The sequence below is a fragment of the Oncorhynchus kisutch genome, linkage group LG14 (genome assembly GCF_002021735.2).
Source record: "Oncorhynchus kisutch isolate 150728-3 linkage group LG14, Okis_V2, whole genome shotgun sequence".
Classification (NCBI taxonomy): domain Eukaryota; kingdom Metazoa; phylum Chordata; class Actinopteri; order Salmoniformes; family Salmonidae; genus Oncorhynchus; species Oncorhynchus kisutch.
The window spans coordinates 32,794,274-32,819,869 of NC_034187.2; the positions used below are offsets into that span (position 1 = coordinate 32,794,274).

The window sequence follows — 25,596 nt, forward strand, 5'->3', positions numbered from 1 at the left end:
AATGCTACATATGCTTGGAATCAGTATAAAAGGGCTATTGACAGCAACTCATCAATGTTAGATGTCGTCATAAATGAGAACCGGAAAAAGAAAGTGGAGGAAAACTGTACTTTACATTAAAACAACTGCAGATGTGCTCCTATTAACTGCCACTCAAAATATAGCGCAGAGAGGTCATCGAGAGTCTGATGACTCTCACAACAAGGGTCATTTTTTGACAATCTTAGAAGAAATAGCCCAGCATGACCCTCTCATAGAGAAAAGGATGAATGCATGTGGCAATGCTAAGTACACAAGCCACCAAATCCAGAACAAAGCTTTTGGAGGCTTAGCCGAGATGGTACAAAGTGAAATAATAAGAGAAGTAAAAGAAAGCGAAGTGTTTAGTGTAATTGCAGATGAAATCAAAGATGTAAAGAAAAAATAACAAAAGTCTTTAGTTGTGAGGTACTATTACAACGGGGTCATCCACAAACGATTTTTACACTTTCAGTCAGCTGAAAGCTTAGATGCAGCAGGTCTCACAAAATTGATTGCCTTGAAAAACATGGTCTGGACTACAGAAATAATATTGTGGGGCAAGGCTATGATGGTGCATCCATCATGAGCAGGAAAGCTTTCTGGTGTGTCTGCACGGATTAAAAACAGTGCAAGATTTGCATTTTATGTGCACTGTAATGCACATTGTTTGAATCTGTAAAATCAGTGCCTGAGGCAGTTAATTGTTTTGCTCTCCTGCAGAAGCTTTATAACGTTGTATCTGGCTAGTACGTTCATCTCAAGTGGCTTGCAGTTCAGAAAGAGCTGTATCCACAGCAGCAGCCCAGGGAACTACAGAGACTTACGGATGTAAGGTGGGCATGCAGATACATGGTATGCCGTAATCTGAGGGACAGGCTTCCAGAAGTTTTGAGAGTGCTACAGGATATCACACTTGAAAATAGTGGTGATAGATCAGTGGAGGCAAGGGGCCTTCTTTCTCAGATAGATTTACATTTCATAGGGCTTTTTGTAAAGTGCTTGGTGATGCCAAATGTCTTTCTGACATGCTCCAATCAAGCTCTCTTGGCCTAGCAAGGGCTGTGGACCTAGTAGGTGCCCTTACAGACACATTACAGGACTACAGAAGTGAGTGTTACTTTGGAGATCTATGGAAAGAGGTTGAAGAGATTGCAGAGCACTGCAAAATAAGTGTACAAACAGTATGTAAAAGATAGCCTAGAACAAGCTCAAGATTTCACGACTCATTGATGATGAGCACTGTAGGACAAAATATAGTGACCAAAGTGATGGTGAGAGCTTCCAAAGAGCTATCTTTTATCAGGTGCTTGACAGTCTCACAGCTGACCTGCAGAGGCGTTTTTCAAAGAAGAATTGCGAGATAATGCAAGGGGTCCAGTCTCTCACCCCAAAAACTACAACAACATTCTTGAATGAAGAGTCTCTGTTTGCCTTTGCTCAGACCTTTGAGTCGGATTTAGATGACCTCAAACATGAGGCTCATCAAACCAGGCGGCTTCTTGATATGAGAGAGAAAAGTGGAAGGGACTGACCGTCTACTCTCCTTGACTTTGTTGTGTTTCTAGAACCTTGTTGTGTTTCTAGAACCTCCAGTATTTATGCTGCAGTAGTTTATGTGTCGGGGGGCTGGGGTCAGTTTGTTATATCTGGAGTACTTCTCCTGTCCTATTCGGTGTCCTGTGTGAATCTAAGTGTGCGTTCTCTAATTCTCTCCTTCTCTCTTTCTTTCTCTCTCTCGGAGGACCTGAGCCCTAGGACCATGCCCCAGGACTACCTGACATGATGACTCCTTGCTGTCCCCAGTCCACCTGGCCATGCTGCTGTTCCAGTTTCAACTGACCTGAGCCCTAGGACCATGCCCCAGGACTACCTGACATGATGACTCCTTGCTGTCCCCAGTCTACCTGGCCATGCTGCTGCTCCAGTTTCAACTTCCACCTGACTGTGCTGCTGCTCTAGTTTCAACTGTTCTGCCTTATTATTATTCGACCATGCTGGTCATTTATGAACATTGAACATCTTGACCATGTTCTGTTATAATCTCCACCCGGCACAGCCAGAAGAGGACTGGCCACCCCACATAGCCTGGTTCCTCTCTAGGTTTCTTCCTAGGTATTGGCCTTTCTAGGGAGTTTTTCCTAGCCACCGTGCTTCTCCACCTGCATTGCTTGCTGTTTGGGGTTTTAGGCTGGGTTTCTGTACAGCACTTTGAGATATCAGCTGATGTACGAAGGGCTATATAAATAAATTTGATTTGATTTGATTTGATTTATAAAAAGAGGTCTTCCATGAGCTATTTAGACTTTGTAAGATTTCTGTTGTTACACCAGTCAGCAGTGTTTCTTGCAAGAGAAGCTTCTCAGCTTTGGAACTGATTAAAACCCACCTTAGGACAATTCCAAAACGTTCCTTTGCTATTAGTTAACATAATATATATGAGCATAAATATGATACTGTAAGTTTGTCCATTTCAAGTCCATTTCTGCTTGATACCTGGTATGTCAAATTGCAGTGTGTTTTTGGGTAAATGTACTTTTTTGTAAATTTATGTAACACACAAATGCTTGGTGCTCCTTGATGCTTGAGCTTTATTTTCTGAAAATATGTTGGACGTTCAACACTTATAGACCCAGATTATATACTCATCAAAACAGTGACCCAAGTCTCTCCAGTATGTGAGTACAGTGTGTGAGTGTGTGAGTGAGTGAGTGAGTGAGTGAGTGAGTGAGTGAGTGAGTGAGTGAGTGAGTGAGTGAGTGAGTGAGTGAGTGAGTGAGTGAGTGAGAGAGAGAGAGAGAGAGAGAGAGAGAGAGAGAGAGAGAGAGAGAGAAAGAAATTGAGCTGCAGTTCAGAGGTAGAGACACTGACTATTCATAGTATGTTAAAGAATTCTAGTGAAGTAACCCTTTTGGACCACACTATCTGTCACATTGAAGAACTCCGGGTTAAGTGAATCATAGGAATCATAGGATTCATTCATGCTCCTTAGATGTCGGGTTAGGGTTACACACACATTTTCTGTCATGGTCTATGGACCCCCTGAAGTAGCCTTAGCCACCCCCTGGCCACCCCATGTATAAAACTCTTGTTCCGCCACTGCTGTCAAACGGCTCTGATTTCAGTGGGGGAAAAATGGAGAGAGCATGTATGGTGTATTTAGTGGTTCAGAATAAAAGTTGTAGTTATTATAGACAATGTGAAATGTCACTTCATAACCAAATGTTAAATTGACAAGTGCTATAAAGTCAATTGAATTGTAGGCAAACTAGTCTCGCGAGGCTCTCCTTCCAAATCCGGTTTTGTTAACTCTAATCCATAGAGAATGATAGAGGACGCTTCTTTGTATCTATCCCACATAGCATCTGAATACGGGCAGCGAATTTAAGGCGATCTAGTAGTCAATTTTCTTCTACTACTTCTATGATTTGGAAAACAAACTGACAGTGTGCTTACTGCCACCTGGAGTCGGTTGTTTCAACAGGTATAAAGCCAAGGTTGGCGATTTACTGCTACCCGCAATAATGGAATGTTTGCGCACGATCATAATTAATTGGCTGATCCCTCCTGATGACCCAGATATAATTATGTGATCCTTCCCACTATGGGGGTGAATGTTAAAACGTTTAAACGAAGTTGGGATTCTTAACGTTAAGAAAAATCCCTCACCGAAAAACAAAGTTAATTTGTTTTCCACCCCACTTAATTAAAAGCACAGTGCAGTTATCACAAAACATATTATTTTCTGTGTCATGATTGATAGGCTATAGATGCCTGGGAAAGTTGTGTAATTCAAATAAAACCATAAAAGAAGATGCAAACTTTAGGCTACATTCGTGAATTTAGCCTATTCATGGCACCGATGTCGCCTCTTCGGGTCAGTCTTGCGAGCACGGGGTAGCCTAATCTTCGTTTTTGCCTCATAATATTAAAATCACAGTAGACTACCGGTAGCCTTAATCGATTACGCCTTTCAGACATAATGGAATTGAATGTGCCTCGGCTACAGCATGTTTGTTTGTTTGTCCGTCTTTTAGGATAGGCTGTTTTTAAATGACGACACAAACACTTCTCTGGACATATGAACAGGCATTGATTTTACTTTTCTGTAAAGGAATGAAACTTCTGAAGCGGGACTAACATCCATTACTAGGCGACCAGAACTGTCAATCAAATAATTGTGAGCTGCTGCGCGCAGCCTGCCTTGCTGCCTACGCGCAGAACAATCTCTTAAAAACGTGTACTAAACAAAAATATAAACGTTTCATCTAAAGTGTTGGTCCCATGTTTCATGAGCTGAAATAAAATATCTAAAAAATGTTCCATAGGCACAAAAATATGATTGCTATCAAATGTAGTGAAACATTTCTTTACATCCCTGTTAGTGAGCATTTCTCCTTTGCCAAGATAATTCATCCACCTGACAGGTGTGGAATATCAAGAAGCTGATTAAACGGTATGATCATTACACAGGTGCACCTTGTGCTGGGGATTTTTTTTTAAAGGACACTAAAATGTGCAGTTGTGTCACACAACGCCACAGATGTCTCAAGTTTTAAGGGAGTGTGCAATTGGTATGCTGACTGTAGAAATGTCCACCAGAACTGTTGCCAGATAATTTAATGTTTATTTCTCTACCATAAGCCGCCTGTAACGTCATTTTAGAGGCCAACTCACCAGACATGTCACCCATTGCGCATGTTTGGGATGCTCTGGATCGACATGATCGACAGCGTGTTCCAGTTCCCGCCAATATCCAGCAACTTCGCACAGCTATTGAAGAGGAGTGTAACAACATTCCACATGCCATAATCAACAGCTTGATCAACTCTATGTGAAGTAGATGACGTGCTGCATGAGGCAAATGGTTGTCACATCAGATACTGACTGGTTTTCAGATACACATACCAAGCTTTTTGTTAAGGTATCTGTGACCAACAGATGCATATTTGTATTCAGTTATGTGAAATCCATATATTTTTATATGAACTGTAACTCAGAAGAAACCTTCAAATTTGTCACGTTCTGACCTTTATTTCCTTTGTTTTGTCTTTATTTAGTATGGTCAGTTCGTGAGTTGGGGTGGGCAGTCTGTGTGTTTTTCTATGTTTTTCCATTTCTATGTTTGGCCTGATATGGTTCTCAATCAGAGGCAGCTGTTTATCGTTGTCCCTGATTGAGAACCATATTTAGGTAGCCTGGGTTTCAATGTTGGTTTGTGGGTGTTTGTTTTCCGTGTCTGTCACCACACGGGACTGTTTCGGTTTGGTTTTCGTTCATGTTCACATTTATTGTTTTGTAGTTCTTAGTGTTCAGTTTATGTTTTTTATAAACAATATGGAGACTTACCATGCTGCGTTTTCGTCCAATCCCTGCTTCACCTCCTCTTCAGATGAAGAGGAGGAAATCTGCCGTTACAGAAACACCCACCACAAAAGGACCAAGCAGCGTGGTAATGGGCATCAGTAGCAGTAATGTCAGGATTTCTGGACATGGGAGCGAGATCTGGACTGTTTCACTACTTGGGAGGAGATAGACAGGTGGGCGGTAGACCCAGGGAGAGTGCCGGAGCCCACCTGGGATTCTCTGGAGCAGTGTGAGGAGGGATACTGGCGAATGGAGTCAGCACGGCGGCGCGGTAGGAAGCCCGAGAGGCAGCCCCAAAAATGTATTTGGGGGGTGGGCACACAGGGAGTGTGGCGAAGCCAGGTAGGAGACCTGCGCCAACTTCCTGTGCTTACCAGAAAGCGAGAGAGACCGGGCAGGCACCATGTTATGCTGTGGAGCGCACGGTGTCCCCGGTGCGGGTGCATAGCCCGGTACGGTACATTCCGGCTTCTCGTATCGGCCGGGCTAGAGTGGGCATCGAGCCAGGTGCCATGAATCAGGCTCTACGAAACTGGTCTCCAATGCGTCTCCTTGGGCCGGCGGTGTCCCCGGTTCACCAGCACAGCCCAGTGCGGCCTATTCCACCTCGCCGCACTGGTCGGGCTACGGGGAGCATTCAACCAGGTAAGGTTGGGCAGGCTCGGTGCTCAAGAGCTCCAGTGCGCCTGCACGGTCCGGTCTATCCAGTGCCATCTCCACGCACCAGCCCTCCGGTGGCAGCCCCCCGCACCAGGCTGTCTCTCCATCTTCTGCCTACAGGGTCTCCCGCCTGTCCAGCGCTGCCAGAGCCTTCCTCCTCTCCAGCGCTGCCAGAGTCTCCCGTCGGTCCAGCGCTGCCAGAGTCTCCCGTCGGTCCAGCGCTGCCAGAGTCTCCCGTCTGTCCAGCGCTGCCAGAGTCTCCCCCAGCGCTGCCAGAGTCTCCCGCCTGTCCTGCGCTGCCAGAGCCGCCAGTCTGTCCTGAGCTGCCAGAGCCGCCAGTCTGTCCTGAGCTGCCAGAGCCGCCAGTCTGTCCTGAGCTGCCAGAGCCGCCAGTCTGTCCTGAGCTGCCAGAGGCGCCAGTCTGTCCTGAGCTGCCAGAGCCGCCAGTCTGTCCTGAGCTGCCAGAACCGCCAGTCTGTCCTGAGCTGCCAGAGGCGCCAGTCTGTCCTGAGCTGCCAGAGCCGCCAGTCTGTCCTGAGCTGCCAGAGCCGCCAGTCTGTCCTGAGCTGCCAGAGCCGCCAGTCTGTCCTGAGCTGCTAGAGCCGCCAGTCTGTCCTGAGCTGCTAGAGCCGCCAGTCTGTCCTGAGCTGCTAGAGCCGCCAGTCTGTCCTGAGCTGCTAGAGCCGCCAGTCTGTCCTGAGCCGTCAGCCAGCCAGGACCTGCCAGAGCCGCCAGCCAGCCAGGACCTGCCAGAGCCGCCAGCCAGCCAGGGGCTGCCAGAGCCGCCAGCCAGCCAGGAGCTGCCAGAGCCGCGAGCCAGTCCTGAGCTGCCAGAGCCGTCAGCCAGTCCTGAGCTGCCCCTCAGTCCGGAGCTGCCCCTCAGTCCAGTGGGGCCCTTTAGTAGGGTTGCCAGTCCTAGGTCGGTGGCGAGGGTCGCCGCTTTAAAGAGGCCACGGAGGCGGGCGAAGAGGCGCACCAGAACTTTGGTGAAGTGGGGTCCACGTCCCGCGCCAGAACCACCACCGCGGACAGACGCCCACCCAGACCCTCCCCTATAGGTTCAGGTTTTGCAGCCGGAGTCTGCACCTTTGGGGGGGTTACTGTCACATTCTGACCTTTATTTCCTTTGTTTTGTCTTTATTTAGTATGGTCAGTTCGTGAGTTGGGGTGGGCAGTCTGTGTATTTTTCTATGTTTTTCCATTTCTATGTTTGGCCTGATATGGTTCTCAATCAGAGGCAGCTGTTTATCATTGTCCCTGATTGAGAACCATATTTAGGTAGCCTGGGTTTCAATGTTGGTTTGCGGGTGTTTGTTTCCGTGTCTGTGTTTGTCACCACACGGGACTGTTTCGTTCATGTTCACATTTATTGTTTTGTAGTTCTTAGTGTTCAGTTTATGTTTTTAATAAACGATATGGACACTTACCACGCTGCATTTTGGTCTGATCCATGCCGATCTTCAGACGAAGAGGAGGAAATCTGCCGTTGCAAAATTGTTGTGTTTATGTTTTGTTCAGTGTACTTTAAAGTTTGTTAAATACTGTGACTTACCAAGACATTTAGTAGAAATAAAACATATCTAGCTAGCATACCATAAAAAACAGCACAGCAACACATCAATCAGCGATGTTTATTGTTGTTAGGAAAAAACACTAAATGTTATGCCCTAGCAGAATTCTGTTACTTAAAAAAAAAAGTTACCAATTGTCACTATCAACATGTTACTGTAGCTGCGGTCTATATCTGTAATGGGTTGCGGTAGATATAACTTCATTGCCCAGCCCTAGCGGTCATACATATGTTATAGGACTATTATTCTGTAATGTACATTTGTGGAATTTAATTATTTTTTCTTATAATTTTAACAGGAAAAAAATTATTTAAAAAACAGCTGTTTAAACATTACGCAACATTTTCCATTTGTCACATCCTTACTACCCACCCAGTTGACTACTTTAAAATTGAGTAAGTCCTCAAAGGCGCTGCCCATGCTAAGCTGATTTTTTGGGGCACTCGAGTCCTCTAACTATCTCTATGCTCAATCCCAACCCCACACTTTAACTTTGTCTGCTTCAATGCAACGATCTGTTTTTCCATAAATCGTGACTTCAAAACAGGAAACCTCTTCCAAAATAGCTGCAACACGTGAGATACACAATTAGTGAAATAATGCCACAATCGTACTGATTGCAACTGTTGTAGTGATTAATGTTTGTTGTCATTTGTAGAAGTCCGACTCGGCACTTCCCGGTCTACAGAAGAGACCCACGTGAGATGAGACCAAGTGCCAGTTGGGGGTGCTTTCCCAATGACAGTAGTCTATTCCCGCGCCACATCAAATCAAGCGGGAGATCAAGGCACTGCATACGCTGTTGTCGCTGAGCAGTTCAGTTCCCACAGTTTGATTACTTTACAATAGGAAAGTAGGCTAATTGAAATATCTCAAATGTAAATTATGAATTCACTTGGAAAGGCTATGCTTACATTTGAATTTACAATCGTTTACTTGTATTGCTTGATTACCATGCCTCATAAAATGCAGATACATTTATAGATGCAAGCTTTTCTGATCTAATATGTTATTATCAGCTAAATCGAATTGAAGCCTTCACAACAAATCAAACATGAAACCAAGGCAATTTCACATAAATAGACCCTCTGCTCTGTGGCGCCTTGGGATAAAAAAAAAAAAAACTGTGACGCCTGTAAAATGCCTCTGGTCCTCCCTCATGTTTTTCACATGATCCGAGATTACACTGAGGAGAAGCTTTGAATGTTCAGTGAGAGAAACCGCCGCGATGACTGAACGTCGCTCCAGTCCGCGTATACATTTATTTTATGTAGTGAGCATTTGTGCAACATTTATCGATAATATCAATGGACAGAGAGCACAGGTCCCATGGACACAAGATAAGGTAGGCTACAAAAAATATTACAGTACACGGTTCAATGATTGTGTGCATGTTCTTGTTGTTTTTATCAAAACAAAAAAAGTTATTACTAAATTCCTCCTTTCTATTGCATAACATATATGAAAGATATAGCCTACATTCATTTAGAATATGTCACAAAGTTGTAATTTTCTAAAGAGGCAGGTGGGCAAAAAGGCAATGAATGACTAAGGAGAGATGATAGTAGACAGGCAGTCTTTAGAATGTTTGCATTTCAATTTATATATATATATAATAATATTGCAAAGCATTTATTTTCACAGGTTTGTAATTTAAATAACAGAATCCATTCAAAAATAATAAACCACCGTTTGTTTTTTACAACTCTCACCTCAAATGGCATTTAATGCATCCTTAATAGGCCTACACTTCATTTGCAAGAGATGTGTAATTTCTTTGATATAAAGGGTGCTTGGCCATTCAGTCCCATGTTGTTCATCCTCTCTTCTCTTTGTCTCGTTGCTATAGCAGCACAGTCATCATTGATCCACCAATTGCAGATCTTGATATTTATAGATCTAAAGTGGAACCCTTTTAACCCTTTCTCAGATCAATGTGTGAGCCCATTCCCTTAAAGCACACCTCTTGGAAAGAGATATTGCAATACTGTATCCCCACAGTGTTGTCTTTAGGTCTCTGTGATCAAACCATGGGGATGGTTGGCAGAGAAATGACAAGAGTAGGCCTATGCAGGGCATGTTTCAACAGGTAATCCTATAACAAAACATGATTGTGACCAATTGAAATATTATCACCAGGTTCATAACCAGTGTATTACTGTTTTTCATTGGTTAATAGACCATGTGTTAATATGTTATTAGCCCACACTGTTATTACCTTTTGCAATGGAACCTGCTAAATGGAGAGAGAAGAAAGACCATGCTCTGTTCATGTTGATGTTGACCTTTCAGTCTGAGCCCCAGAGAACCCTGACATCAGTTTCATAACATAGATCCATCTCCTCAGCCAGATCACCACATGCAAATTATACACTGAAACCATAGAGAGCTGCTGATCTTCAGAGCACAGTTCAGGCTACAGGGGAAGGCTGTTGAAATGGTGGTGTTATTCTCTTATTCACCATCTTTTCTACCACTTACTGTCCTGGCGCTCAGTCCCAGTTACCAGGACAACAGAGGATCACTGCACAAGAGGCAGGTGAACTTTGAGACCAAACAAAAACGATCGGGGCAGGTGGAACGGAATATGATCAATACCTTGTGTCCATGGGTTTCTTCCTAGAATGCTATTAAGGCTTATTTTGTGGACTTGTTTGTTTTTCTCCCTCATCATCAAGCCTACAAAATAATTGTGATATGCTTTGTCTTCCAAGGTATGAAGATCTTTCCATCATTTATCTATGGGAGGCTACCTGTGAGAGGCAGGGGAAATGTATTAGCAAGCACCCTTCATATTTCTGAGCTGCCTGCTAGCATACCTTTCACACAAGCTGCAGCTGTAGTAACCTGCCAGTTTATTTAAAACCTTCAATCATGTTTCCTGGATCTGTGATTGCTTCTCGTCTCCTGAAATGTCTCGCAGCAAAGGTGCTCGAGTTCACTACAGGCATACACAATCTTGTCAAATCAGTCATGAACAGTCTTGTCAAACCATAAATGTACACAGAGACACAGAGTGTATCATTCCTATATGAAAACAAGAATAAACTAGCTCACTTGCATCACTTTGGATTTTTCAATTGTTGGGTAACCTTGGGGTTTTCAACGATTGGTTAACCTTGTCTAATGATGTAGCTTGGGTACTGTGACAGCAACAAAAAACAAAAACAATCTCTGTGCAAATGGATCAATAAAGCAAATATTGTGTTGTATTGTAGCTTGTCTTGGTAGACATCAGCCAGACACTATACAAATGATTGTATAGCAAGGTGTACACCGAGAGTTTGAAACCATACAGTAGCCTATATCCTGAACTCTAGATATTCGACAAAGCTACAGTATATTAAGAGACTGTGATGATCTGTGCGTCATGTGTATTTCCTGCCTAGCCTGTTCCTCAATTTGAATGCATCACTAGATATTCCCCTTTCTCCATTTTATAGATGTGCAAGTTGCAACTGTAGTGCAATGTTCTTTCACAGTGTTTTAAACTGTATATTTCCATTTGCACACTGTAGATATTGGAACAAGGTCGTAGTGATTAGCCGTGGTCTTAGTTTCCCTGCATGGCTGTCTTTGTTAATCGCTTTCTGAGAGGTTGAACTAATCTACCTCGGCTGAACTGATTGTGATTAATGAGGAGCATCCTTGGTGCCTCTTTCAATGACAGCCTCTCTGCCAGGGCCTCTGTCTCAACTAAACAGGTGGTAATGAAGAAAAGCCACTTGTTCCTGTCCTCATGGTTGTCAGAGCACCCCTAATCCTGATTATCTTGTGCTTTCTTCTCTCTTCTCCACTTGTCTGTCTAGATCAGCCACAAGCCCAGCACCCTCAGCTCCAGTGACATCACCAGGGTCCTGTCACACACAGACCTGAACCAGATGTGGCAGAGGGACCTCAGGCCTCTGCTAGTGACACGGTACCCCAACTCTGCAGGCAGCCTGGCAGCGCAACAGGTCGGTATCCCCATGGCTGACAGCATGAACAATCGACTGTGTGTGGTCTACTTATGTCATTGGCGTGATTAGACTCGTCAGTGTATGTAGGAGAGGGGGTTTAGTCACTTCTTTTTAGTCAGTTACCAGGATAAACGTTTCCCAATGTGTTCCCCAATGCTTTGTCTATATAATTGTGCAACATGTCTGTCTCCCACTAGCACATCAAGAGCACTCTGGGTTCTCTGAGGGCAGGCTGGGATGTTAAGGAGGACAAGTTTGAGTCACACACCCCTTACGGTCCCATGACCTTCAACAACATCATCGCTACCCTCAACCCTTCCGCCAAGCGTCATCTGGTGCTGGCATGCCACTATGACTCCAAGTACTACCCTCCCCAGTGGCATGGGCGTGAGTTCCTGGGTGCCACGGACTCAGCTGTGCCCTGTGCCATGATGTTGGAGCTGGTACGGGCTCTGGACCAGGAGCTGAAGACTCTGAAGGTGGGGAAAGGTTTAGAATTTTCTCATGTGTCCACTTTAGTCTGTACAATAATTTATGTTTGAAAAGCAATATTAGATCAGAAAAGTTTGTAAAAACCCACTCATTTTACACACCTGTAGCCAAGATCAACAAAGAATTGAGAGATGAGAGATGAAAAGAGATGGACATAGCCGTCACAGAGCCTCCTCACATTGCTGTTTGTGCTGTCCTGCTCCATGGGTCAGCTGACCTCAATCTGAGGGGATGGGTCCTGAGTGACAGGGGCAGCCATAGGGTCAGGCTAGGGGACCTGTTTATCTGACACTACAGACAGTGACAAAGGCCACCCTGAATTGACAAACTGAATACTGATTTCTTCATAGCAGTGTTTTGTTTAAACCAATAGGTGGCAGCAAAGCTAAAAGTTCAAACCAGTAGTTCCCCAAGTACTGTTTGCAGTGACTAATAAACATCTCTTTCACTTTCTGGCCACCACCTCTCTTTTTCTCTCTCTCTGTCTCTCTCCCGCTCATCCCCTACCAGGGATCCAATCCCAACCTGTCTCTCCAGCTGTTGTTCTTTGATGGAGAGGAGGCTCTGTTCCAGTGGACTTCTACAGACTCCCTGTATGGCTCCCGCCACCTGGCCCAGACGATGGAGAACACAGCACACCCACCTGGAGCCACAGACACCAACCAACTGCATGGCATTGTATGTCAGGCATTACAGGCACATATTCAAACAACTAAGCACAAATGCAGCCAATTCAGCACATGGGGACCTAATATTCACCCAGTTGCAGTGCCATCTTAAAGCATCTGTCCTTCATATGTTTGATTTATAAACATCTTTCAGCCTTGACAAGCAACCATTAGGGAGGCTTGAGTAGTGGAATATATTTGGACATTTATCATGCCATCTACAATAACATTATGTCAAATAAATATAAGATGTGTTATTCGGTATTCTTGCCATATCCTAGCTATGGAGAGCTAGTACTACTGTTGTTTAAACAAGTAGAGCACCTTTCCTGTCAGGGAAGAGATAAAGGAGACTGTTTCAGAGAGGCTCATAGTCCCGCAGTGAGGTATGTGTGTGTTTTAGAGATGGGCCATGAATTTGGCATGGTGCCAGTGTTCAGGACTAGCGGCAGAATGAGTCAGTTGGATGGGCATTTACCTAGCAATACAGCAATACAAAACAATACAGCAATACAATACAGCAATACCTAGCAATAAAAAAAACAATACAGCAATACAAAACAATACAGTAATACAAACAATACAGTAATACCTAGCAATACAGCAATACCTAGCAATACAAAACAATACAGAAATACAAAACAATACAGCAATACAAAACAATACAGTAATACAAAACAATACAGTAATACCTAGCAATACAGCAATACCTAGCAATACAAAACAATACAGAAATACAAAACAATACAGTAATACAAAACAATACAGCAATACAATACAGCAATACAAAACAATACAGCAATACAGTAATACAAAACAATACAGTAATACCTAGCAATACAGCAATACCTAGCAATACAAAACAATACAGAAATAACTAGCAATACAAAACAATACAGCAATACAATAATACCTAGCAATACCTAACAATACAGCAATACCTAGCAATACAAAACAGTAATACAAAACAATACAGCAATACAAAACAATACAGTAATACCTAGCAATACAGCAATACCTAGCAATAGAAAATGGCAATACCAAACAATACAGCAATACAAAACAATACAGTAATACCTAGCAATAAAAAACAATACAGTACAAAACAGCAATACCTAGCAATAAAAAAACAATACAGCAATACAGTAATACAGCAATACCTAGCAATACAGAAATACCTAGCAATACAAAACAATACAGTAATACAAAACAATACAGCAATACAGTCATACCTAGCAATACAGAAATACCTAGCAATACAAAACAATACAGTAATACAAAACAATACAGCAATACAGTCATACCTAGCAATACAAAACAATACAGCAATACAAAACAATAGCGCAATACCTAGCAATAAAAAACAATACAGAAATACAAAACAGTAATACCTAGCAATAAAAAAACAATACAGCAATACAAAACAAAACAGCAATACCTAGCAATACAGCAATACAATACAGCATTACAGCAATACAGTAATACCTAGCAATACAGCAATACCTAGCAATACAATACAGCAATACAAAACAATACAGCTACAGTAATACCTAGCAATACAGCAATACGAAACAATACAGCAATACAGTAACACATAGCAATACAAAACAATACGGCAATACCTAGCAATACAGCAATACAGCACAATATAGCAATACAAAACAATACAGCAATGCCTAGCAATACAATACAGCAATACTGCAAAACCTAGCAATACAAAACAGCAATACCTAGCAATACAATACAGCAATACCTAGCAATAAAAAAACAATACAGCAATACAAAACAATACAGTAATACCTAGCAATACAGCAATACCTAGCAATACAAAACAATACAGAAATAACTAGCAATACAAAACAATACAGTAATACAAAACAATACAGCAATACCTAGCAATAAAAAAACAATACAGCAATACAAAACAATACAGTAATACCTAGCAATACAGCAATACCTAGCAATACAAAACAATACAGAAATAACTAGCAATACAAAACAATACAGTAATACAAAACAATACAGCAACACCTAGCAATACCTAGCAATACAAAACAATACAGCAATACCTAGCAATACAAAACAATACAGCAATACCTAGCAATACAAAACAATACAGTACAAAACAGCAATACAAAACAATTTAGTAATACCTAGCACTGTTTTCGCTCGCTCGGATGGTTTATCTGAGATTGATGCGTCTTTCTATCGGAGCTCGTCTTGGTCAAATAAATTATCAATATTTAATTTGGACAGGTAAGGAGGTACTAGAGGGCTGGCCCCCTAAGCCCACCCATAATACCGGCCCTGGTAGTGTTTCACGTGGTGGAAAGCATGATGTCATCCTTCATTTCAAAGCTTTGAGGTAGTGGACTTTTAGGGAGTTATCTCCAGGCTTTGGAGAATTACTTTCCCATGAGACCTGGCTGATGGACCCTCTCACACACTAACCTGAGGGGATCCTTTGTCTTCAATTTCTTCCTCTCCTCACCCTCTTCCCTTCTTTCTCCCTCTCCTCCAGGACCTGTTTTTGCTCTTAGACTTGATTGGAGGCCCCAGCCCACGCTTTGGCAACCAGTTCCCCAACACTGCCCGGTGGCTCACCAGAATGCAGAACATCGGTGAGCACTCACTCTCTGTTCTCTGTTATTCTATCAGCCTCGCTCGCTCTGGCTGTCTCTCTCTCTCTCATATTAGCTAAGCCCTTTGCACTATGTTGAATGTTCCGTCTCTTTTCAGAGCGTCGTTTGCACAACACGGGCCACCTGAAGGACCATCCAAACGATGTACAGTACTTCTGGCCCGGTATGCCTGTGGGTCCGGTGCAGGATGACCACATGCCATTCCTCAACAGAGGTAAACTAACACACTGGGTCTGCCATAAGCTTGGCTGTGTTCTGTAGGGTACTAATGAGCTTTGTATTCTGGTTTCTTCTCAGGTGTGCGTGTCCTCCATCTCATCCCCACCCCCTTCCCCTCTGTGTGGCACACGTTTGATGACAACGAGCAGAACCTGGACCGCTCCACCATCGAGAACCTCAACAAGATCCTGCAGGTGTTCGTGCTAGAGTACCTCAACATGACACCTCAAGCCCTGAATCCCCAAAATGCCCCCTAAATGTTAGGGCTTCCCTGGTTCTATTGGGGCCCCTTAACACAGCTCTCTCTTCACACACAAACACACACACACACACACAGCCCTATCAATGCTCTGTCCCTAGCCTGAAGACTTCCCTAAAGGATCTTCTGTGTGTCTGCTTCCACAGTGCTCTCTCTATGTCCCTACTTCCCCTTCTCTTTCTGAGGAGCCATGCTTTGTGCTAATGTATGTGCCCCAGTAGCCAGGAGGAAGAGAGAGAGAGAGATGCAGATAGATTAACAAGATAAACATTGATTACTAGCTCCATACCTTGTGGCTTATGACTTGCCATTGTGTTATTTCTGTTTTAATACTGGTACATTACGGTCTGCCTTCTATCTGATAATCCAAGCTGATAATAGGCAATACAAAGAGGCCTCTACCCCTGGATTCCAGAGGGATGGTGATCATTTCAATATTAATTGGAGGGGGGTTTGGAACAGCTGTGGCAGGAGACAGTGGCTCATGTCGGTGCATTAATGTACAGAGCCTGACGTCATTCCTAGAAGCCTTGTAATTCTATATCACACAAACAACTGATGGGGCCCTCGCTCTCTGTATCTGAACGTACATGGCATTACACTGTCCACTTTATATTAGCATAGAAAAACTTGCTGAGGTCAGGAGATATTATCTATATTTGTATTGTTAATACGTGATCCTTATACCCTACTAGGTCAGATGGAAATTTAAGTTGAAAAGCCTGCTGTGTTTTTATGACAATATTCGCCACATTTTGATGCTGATCTTGGAATAATACACACTGCAAAATGTATACTACCCTGGAGTCAGAAATAAATGTTGATCCAAAAAATAAGAATAATGCCTCTCCACACGTCCTGTTGACCTTTGAAGATCTTATTTTTTGCTTTGGTCGTCGCTGCCAGTAGAGTGAAACGAAAGCGGTTGACATTGTTTGTGTGACAGCAGGTCAGAGCAGTGAGCATACAGTTGAAGTCGGAAGTTTACATACACTTAGGTTGGAGTCATTAAAACAATTTTTTTCAACCACTCCACAAATGCAGTTAGGACATCTACTTTGTACATGACAAGTAATTTTTCCAACAATTGTTTATAGACAGATTATTTGGTCTGGTTCATCCTTGTGAGCAATTTTGAAACGCCTTCAAGTACCAAGTTCATCTGTACAAACAATAGTGCGCAAGTATAAACACCATGGGACCATGCAGCCGTCATACCTCTCAGGAAGGAGACGCGTTTTGTCTCCTAGAGATCAACGTACTTTGGTGCAAAAAGTGCAAATCAATCCCAGGACAACAGCAAAGGACCTTGTGAAGATGCTGGAGGAAGCAGGTACAAAAGTATCTATATCCACAATAAAACGAGTCCTATATCGACAAAATCTGAAAGGCTACTCATCAATGAAGAAGCCACTGCTCCAAAACTGCCATAAAAAAGCCAGACTACGGTTTGCAACTGCACATGGGGACAAAGATCGTACTTTTGAAGAAATGTCCTCTGGTCTGATGAAACAAAAATAGAACTGTTTGGCCATAATGACCCATCATTATGTTTGGAGGAAAAAGGGGGAGGCTTGCAAGCCGAAGAACACCATCCCAACAGTGAAGCATGGGGGTGGCAGCATCATGTTGTGGGGGTGCTTTGCTGCAGGAGAGACTGGTGCACTTCACAAAATAGATGGCATCATTAGAGAGGAAAATTATGTGGATATATTGAAGCAATATCTCAAGACATCAGTCAAGAAGTTAAAGCTTGGTCGCAAATGGGTCTTCCAAATGGACAATGACCCCAAGCATACTTCCAAAGTTGTGGCAAAATAGCTTAAGGACAACAAAGTCAATGTATTGGAGTGGCCATCACAAAGCCCTGACCTCAATCCTATAGAAAATATGTGGGAAGAATTGAAAAAGTGTGTGCAAGCAAGGAGGCCTACAAACCTAACTCAGTTACACCAGCTCTGTCAGGAGGAAATGGCCAAAATTCACCCAACTTATTGTGGGAAGCTTGTGGAAGGCTTCCCGAAACGTTTGACCCAAGTTAAACAATTTAAAAGGCAATGCTGCCAAATAGTAATCGAGTGTATGTAAACTTCTGACCCACTGGGAATGTGATGAATGAAATAAAAGCTTAAATAAATCACTCTTTACTATTATTCTGACATTTCACATTCTTAAAATAAAGTGGTGTCAGGAATGTCAGGAATTGTGAAAAACTGAGTTTAAATGTATTTGGCAAAGGTGTTCCGGCTTAAACTGTAGGTGGCCTGTGCTGTACAGGACGAAGCACACGCTCCTATTGAAATCCTGTTCACAAACAGGAAGAGATGACAACTCTTTTTTCTCCTCAGGTCGGTCCAACTCTCAGATTAGCTTTGTGCTCCGTGTGAATCGTGCGTTCCCCCTCACCGTTCCTCATCCCCACCCTTTCTCCACCTCCTCACCCCATGTCCCCCTTCACCTCCCTCAGCCACTACAATGTAGCCGAGGGGCCTGCTCTCCCCCCAGGCCTCCTCCATACAACAATCCCATAATTCAGTAATCCCATCAGGACCTCTCCTGAATTCCACGCTTCCCAAATCCTCTGGATTTACCACATTCCCTTGGGAAGGAATGTGGAGCTGCAGTAGGCTACAGACTCCCCCTTTCAGTGCATTCAGACATATTTATGATGCCTAGCAACACTAGAGGACATATGCTGTGCCATGGGAGAGATTAAATGGTGTACTAACTGTTAAGACCCCATTTGTCAAACACTCATATCACTATCTGTGGCATGTTGTCATCATAACCTAAATATCATCAAACATAAACTCTCCTTTACATTCTGAAGTATTATCCCCTTCTCTGGATCTTAACATAGTTTTGTTATACAATAGTTTGTGATATTATTTTTTACTTAGCAACATAATACAGTACAAACACTTTCATTTGTGGATGCCTCACTCTCACCCCAGACACCTTGAATGAAGAGTTCACCCTTCTTCAACATCTCCTGGCCTTCATCATATTCCTGTGATATTACAGAATTCACTCTCCTTGGCCTCCCTTGGAGATTCGTGCCTGTGTTCTCTCACACACTAATTGTTCCCATCATGTCTCAGCAAGTTATACTCCACAACACCCCCACAATGGCTTTGTTTACCGTGGGTGTGGGATGTCCACAAATATAACTGGCATGCCGTGATGTGAGTGATTGCTCCCTTGATCCACCTACTCATCACAGCCCAACTTAGCCTTGTTATTGTAAATTAATTATTCCTGTTTGTGGTGGGTGGTGGGGTTATTCAAAGGGATCCGTATATCAGGATTCTTTCTCTGGTCCCTATTTTTTCATATTTTCTTTGTCTTTGTCTCCTCCCCCTCACTTGTTAGTGCCCTGATCAAACAGAGAACTCCCTGCCAGGCAAGTTTACAGGTAATTACAGTCAAACAGGTCAAATCACCAGACTAGGTCTGGGTAACCTCTCAAATTCCTCCAAAATCCTGTCTCGTGCATTTTGTATCTCCTAGTCATAAACAAACCCTTTCATGGTATGTTGTGCAGGTGGTCAGAATAGTGTGTTTAAATCTGTGATCCAGACCTTTATTTATTTTCTATTTTATTTAACTAGGCAAGTCAGTTAAGAACAAATTCTTATTTACAATGACGGCCTTTCCCGGCCAAATCCTAACCTGGACCAATTGTGCACTGCCCTATGGGACTCCCAATCACGGCAGGTTGTGATACAGCTTGGAATCAAACCGGGGTCTGTAGTGACGCCTCTAGCACTGAGATGCAGTGTCTTAGACCGCTGCGTCACCCGGGAGCCTCCATCTTTCATTCCCTCTAACTTGAGGGAAGAGCATTGACACGCACCCTTGCTTCTCTAGTCCCTGTTGTTCAGTTTAGCAGGCATAATGAGCAGCATGTTTAAACAGGAAGGAGGAGAAAAAGCAGAATAGTACAGTAGAATAGTATTGTGGTTTTTAGTATTTTATTGCCCGGCAGCAAAGTGATATGTGCTCAGGTGTAATTTAAGCTGATGATTAAAGTGTAGCTTGTACCTTCCAGCTGTGCAGAGGAGAGGGTTAGTGGGAGACTCTCCCTAGCAAGATGTGTTTTAGAGAGAGGGAGGGGGTTGAGGAAAATATATTGGGTTTGTATGAGAAACCATCTGTTGCTTAGGCCTTATTGCTATTGGTTACTCACTATGGCTACCTGTGGGAACAAAGACCATTACAACAGATACCCTCCTTATTCTGCTGTTTACTGAAAACACAGATAACACCCCATACTTTATGAATTACTGAATGGTACGACATTTTCACCCCTATGGCAAATAGAGTGACATGAAGTTCTGGCATTTCACAAAACAGGTCAAAAACAGTCAGGAAATACACAATATAATACAGTTGTCTTTGTAAACTGTCACACCAAGCATAGTTTAACCTAACGTTGTCAGCTTTGGGTCTTCACTCTGAACCTGAAATATACTGAACAAAAATATAAACGCAACACGTAACGTGTTGGTTTCATGTGCTGAAATAAAAGCACATTTTTTAAATGTGATCAAATTGATCAAAAATACAGTGTAGACATTGCTAATGTTGTAAATGACTATTGTAGCTGGAAACGGCTGATTCCCAATGGAATATCTACATAGGCGTACAGAGGCCCATTATCAGCAACCATCACTCCTGTGTTCCAATGGCACGTTGTGTTAGCTAATCCAAGTTTATCATTTTAAAAGGCATTAGAAAACCCTTTTGTAATTATGTTAGCACAGCTAAAAACTGTTGTTCTGATTTAAAGAAGCAATAAAACTGTCCTTCTTTAGACTAGTTGTTTATCTGGAGCAATAGCATTTGTGGGTTCGATTACAGACTCAAAATGGCCAGAAACAAAGACCTTTCTTCTGAAACTCGTCAGTCTAATCTATGTTCTGAGACATGAAGGCTATTCCATGCGAGAAATTGCCAAGAAACTGAAGATCTCGTACAACGCTGTGTTCTACTCCCTTCACAGAACAGCGCAAACTGTCTCTAACCAGAATAGAAAGAGGAGTGGGAGGCCCCGGTGCACAACTGGACAAGTACATTAGACTGTATAGTTTGAGAAACAGACGCCTCACAAATCCTCAACTGGCAGCTTCATTAAATAGTACCCGCAAAACACCAGTCTCAACATCAACAGTGACGAGGCGACTCTGTGATGCTGGCCTTCTAGGCAGAGTTCCTCTATCCAGTGTCTGTTATTTTGCCCATCTTTTATTTTTATTGGCCAGTCTGAGATATGGCTTTTTCTTTGCAACTCTGTCTAGAAGGCCAGCATCCCGGGGTCGCCTCTTCATTGTTGACGATGAGACTGGTGTTTTGCGGATACTATTTAATGAAGCTGCTGTAACAGTATAACTTTAGACCGTCCCTTCGCCCATACCCGGGCGCGAACCAGGGACCCTCTGCACACATCAACAACAGTCACCCCCGAAGCCTCGTTACCCATCGCTCCACAAAAGCCACGGCCCTTGCAGAGCAAGGGGAACTACTACTTCAAGGGCTCAGAGCAAGTGACGTCACCGATTGAAACGCTATTTAGCGTGCACCGCTAACTAAGCTAGCCGTTTCACATCCGTTACACTGCCACAGATCCAATCACAAACATCCCAGATCCAATCACAACTTTGCTATTATAAAAGTAGCTTTCCAATGTGACAAGAAGTCCTCATTGTTATAATAAGCAAAGCATAACTTATAGTAGGACAATTCAGAAGTGAGTGGCTTATAATTGCCTGCAGAGTAATAGCTCACCAATAGAGCGCAGCCGTGAGTTGTAACCAATGATAGGCCTGATAAGAATTAATCTGATCAAAGTGTAGGCACAACCGGGAGTATAATGTTTTCAGGGATACAGCTAATTCAATCTAGCTTCATTTTCCACTGAAAACCGGATGTGGGAACTCCACTCAGGCATTTTCTTTTAGCCTGCTAGTTAGGTTAAAGTGTAGGCTACGAAGGCTTTGTTTACACAGGCAACCTAACACTGATATTTTCTCCCACTAATTGGTCTTTTGACCAATCACATCAGATCTTTTCACAACAGATGTTGATCTGATTGGTCAAAAGACCAATTAGTAAAGAAAATATCAGAATTGGGACACAGCCGAAAAGTTGTGGTGTGATGAAACATAGTCTATAATATTTATCTTGTTAAAAAAAGAACATAGACTACATCACTCATAATATATGAATCTGCAGAGACAGAAACACGGTAAACAAAATTCAAGAATGTTATTATTTTCAAACTTTTGTGAATGCAACACAGGCATAGGCCTGCTACTGTCTGTGTGCTTGGCAGCCGAAAGAGCAGGCAGCTGCCGACTTCAAATCACCTTGCACCAAAAATAACTACTCATTATTATTTGTAAATCAATCAATCAGTCATCAATTACCCACAATCCCTTATGGATTTGATATCTATGTCTCAGACATGGCCCTTGCCAACATTATTCAATAATGTACAACCGCAGCCCGCAATTCGGGCGTTCCTGCATGTGGGAATAACCCCCCTCTCCTCGAGCACCCCATTGGTTCCTGCATGAACACCCACCCCCCCACGAAGCATGACATATTCATGCTTGTGTGGCACTTTTGAATGTGGGTCATAATAAATAATAGTATTTTCTGAGTTTTCTTTCACCCCTCTCCACCGGAGGCCTCTTGCTAGCTAACGGGAGCAACATCGGTAGACAGTGTCCTTCGCTCCTGCCTGCCGAACACCTGCCCTCACCATCGTTAATAGAATTGTGGGAAAGCAGTGCCCGACAGGGAGGAGTGAAGGACACTGTTTACCGGGCGCACCCGCCAGCTGGCAGGGGCAAAGGACACAGTATTGTACATTAACGGCACCAACTATTCTGGAGCACCCACGCCTCCCGCCTGTCTTAACTTAAAAATGTACCATGTAAGTGTAAAGATATGCAGGAACGCCCCGAAATATGGTCCGCAAGTGCACCCGTCGCACATTATTTGTGGTAGTGTTGATTGCTCCGCCCCGTTGGGTAGTTTTAGCTGAGCAGAAACTGCAACTTGATCTCAAGCCTAGTGAAGAACCATGGGGGGGTTCACTCCTGCCTCTAGCCATGCGTGTGAAAGAGTTCCCAGTCACTGAGTGCGCCGAGGATACGAGCTAGAGAGAAGAGGATCACAGAGAGACAGCTGCTATATAGAGAAGCTCAAGAAGCAATGGGAGTTTGATAAAAATTAAGTGACAATCGTAGGCTACCGAAACAGTGTTTTCTATGGTCGTTTTCTAATTATTGTTTAAGTTCGTTTGAGATGCAAGCAATGGATCCAATAACGAAGTGGACACCAAAGCAAGTTGTCGACTGGATGAAAGGTATGGATCACTTTCACAATAATTGCCCATGTTAACCCCTATATGAAACTTGAAGCCAGCACCCAATACCGCATATTCGCCATTCCCTGCAACGCGGTTTTTGTTATTTCAAGTTTCGTTAACCACTATGTGCAGCCGCAAACTGTCGTCCCTGACAACTTGTTGCACATAGAACAAAGGTAAACATGCATATTCTATTTAGATATTCTTATACACATAGTAAATTACAAATGTTTTGAAGTTTGATTCAAAATATATTATAAGTAACAGCTGTGTTATCTTTGACAGACACTCAAAATGATTGTGACAAGTGGAACAACGTTTCCATCCAGATTGCAACATTGTTTGAGAAGGGCGCAGTATTGCCACTTGCACTGTTCTTTGAGAAGTCGACTTCAGACAGCGATACATTTTGGCATCTGACTGTTAGAGTAATAACCAAAAACAGTGCAGTCATATGTAGGTTCACAATTTAGCAAGCACAATGTGTTACAATAGTTATTTTTTACTATAGGCATAATTGAGTTGAATGAGTCTTAATGAAGTATAATTGTCCCAGTCAGTTAGTTATGACAAAATGCTTGAAACACTGGACTCAACTCAAAACTGTGATATTTGGGTCAAACAAACACAGCTAGCAAAATGTTGTATTGGAACACCTAGCTCTCAAACTTTAATCCATATTTCGTTTTCAGCCCTTACATTCACCAACTGTGGGCTCCATGTGAACTAACGTTACAATTCAGACGCAGTGTATTTACGTTTAGAAACGTCAGTAATCATCGCTTTCAAACCGGTTTTCGAAACATGCTGATATGCCCCTCATATCTCATATCAGCAAGAAGTCATCTTTCAAATAAAAAACATACACTTACTGTAGCTGTTTTGCACAGATCCACAAGCTGTGTGTGCCTCCAGTTGTCAAACTACACTTCCTCCCAAGTTAGGCTTACACACAGGTGTTCGGCGCAAACTAGATAGCTAATTACCACCGGTTGCATCCTACGTCTTACCATGAACAAGGGATGTAAACATGCAGATAAGGCTACGAGGGAACACTGACCCTAATAAAGGTGTGTAGTAGTTTAACCTTTTGGTTTTGTGAAAATATTTTTTTGCTGATATGAAAGATAAGTTCCTTGTGTTTCCAAAACCATGCCTCAAGCAATGCGTTTTAACGTTCAGAGGATCACCGAGATCTTATGAAAATCCCCCTGACCAGAAGATACTATCGTCAATAGGTACTCATGAAGTTATCATATATAAATGTGGTATGGAACACCCAGCAGGTTCTTGCTCTGAGACTTCAATCTGGAATGCTGGTTATGGAAATGTATGACATCGCCAAAGGACTATTTTCTTTGAACTACCTGAGCCCTTTCACAACGTTGGCATGTAAAGTGACTGTCTGCTACTGGTATATGAAGTATCAACAGTCCCCTATACACAGCTACACTACACCTTTGCTTCAAGAGATGTCATGGGAAGTATATGAAACATTTTAGGTGGATAGAAGTGCCTCTTGTGCTCGCCCTTATCAAAATCTGAAGGCTCAAAAGGTGTTTCAACTTTCAAGTACAATATGTCAGCATGACCCAAGGCCATCTGCCAGTGAATTATCTCAAACTGGTCTCAGAGCATTTCATATTATTCTCTACTTAAATCCGAAACACTCCATTTAGTATCATATGTTACGTTTCGTATGGTATCTAATTAATTTGTGGATGTCCATCACCCATTTCGTACGATATGGTACGAATTTGCAAAACGTATGATATGTTACGAATTATAGCTAGGTGGCTAACATTAGCTGGTTCGTTAACATTAGCTTGGAGTTAGGTTAGAGTTAGGGGGAAGGGTTTGCTAACTTGAAAAGTTGCTCAAATGCAATAGTTGTCCATGATGAGATTTGAACTCGTAACCTTTGGGTTGCTTGATGTTTGGGTTATACACCCGACCAACCACCCTCCCTTTCCTTTTTGCCTTAAGTAACAATACCAAACATAACATGTCATACTAAATGGGGTGTCTCAGTTACGTACAGAATAAGACCAGGTTGAGTATATGTATGTCAAGAGAAAAGTCAGATCTGAAATGGTTTGATATATCCTAGGGTCTTGGTTTTTTTCAGAATAATGTTATTTGATAGTTTCTACTTCTTTCACTGCCCTGAACTGAAAATCCACAGCCGCCCGCTCTTATGTAGTTGCTGAATGAAGCAAACCTGGTGTGTAGGCCACCTACTCTTCCTGTTCAGTGTGTAGATGTGCTAAAGGGATTGTGGGGGGGGGTTACTCTGTGCGCCCAATGAATAGAGCCAGTTCAGTGGATGGAGGGTGGATTAGCTCAGTACACAGCCAGAGAGA

The 25,596-nt window shown here is 42.9% G+C and overlaps 2 protein-coding genes across 3 annotated transcripts in view; both read left to right on the top strand.

Annotated features, from left to right (window-relative positions):
* The first annotated feature begins 8,274 nt into the window (after positions 1 to 8,274).
* qpct (glutaminyl-peptide cyclotransferase) lies at positions 8,275 to 16,694 on the top strand. The gene is made up of 7 exons (XM_020500976.2): positions 8,275 to 8,961; positions 11,426 to 11,572; positions 11,773 to 12,054; positions 12,578 to 12,745; positions 15,257 to 15,356; positions 15,475 to 15,591; positions 15,675 to 16,694. The coding sequence occupies exons 1-7, from the start codon at positions 8,845 to 8,847 to the stop codon at positions 15,851 to 15,853; spliced, it is 1,110 nt and encodes a 369-aa protein (XP_020356565.1). The 5' UTR covers positions 8,275 to 8,844; the 3' UTR covers positions 15,854 to 16,694.
* Positions 16,695 to 22,618: 5,924 nt separating this feature from the next.
* Positions 22,619 to 25,596, top strand: part of LOC109903945 (connector enhancer of kinase suppressor of ras 3) — a 58,905-nt gene continuing 55,927 nt past the window's right edge. Inside the window, exon 1 of one of the 2 annotated variants that reach the window (XM_020500974.2) lies at positions 22,619 to 23,230. In XM_020500974.2, the coding sequence (XP_020356563.1) occupies positions 23,170 to 23,230 (61 nt within the window). In that variant the 5' untranslated portion in view covers positions 22,619 to 23,169. The remainder of the gene's footprint in view (positions 23,231 to 25,596) is intronic. The other variant, XM_020500973.2, reaches the window with a different exon arrangement.

Excerpts from the sequence above, each read along its gene's own strand:
- qpct (XM_020500976.2), top strand. The coding sequence starts at position 8,845 with ATGACTGAACGTCGCTCCAGTCCGCGTATACATTTATTTTATGTAGTG. Across the intron at positions 11,573-11,772 it reads GCAGCCTGGCAGCGCAACAG|CACATCAAGAGCACTCTGGG; the intron begins GTCGGTATCCCC and ends GTCTCCCACTAG. Across the intron at positions 12,055-12,577 it reads AGGAGCTGAAGACTCTGAAG|GGATCCAATCCCAACCTGTC; the intron begins GTGGGGAAAGGT and ends ATCCCCTACCAG.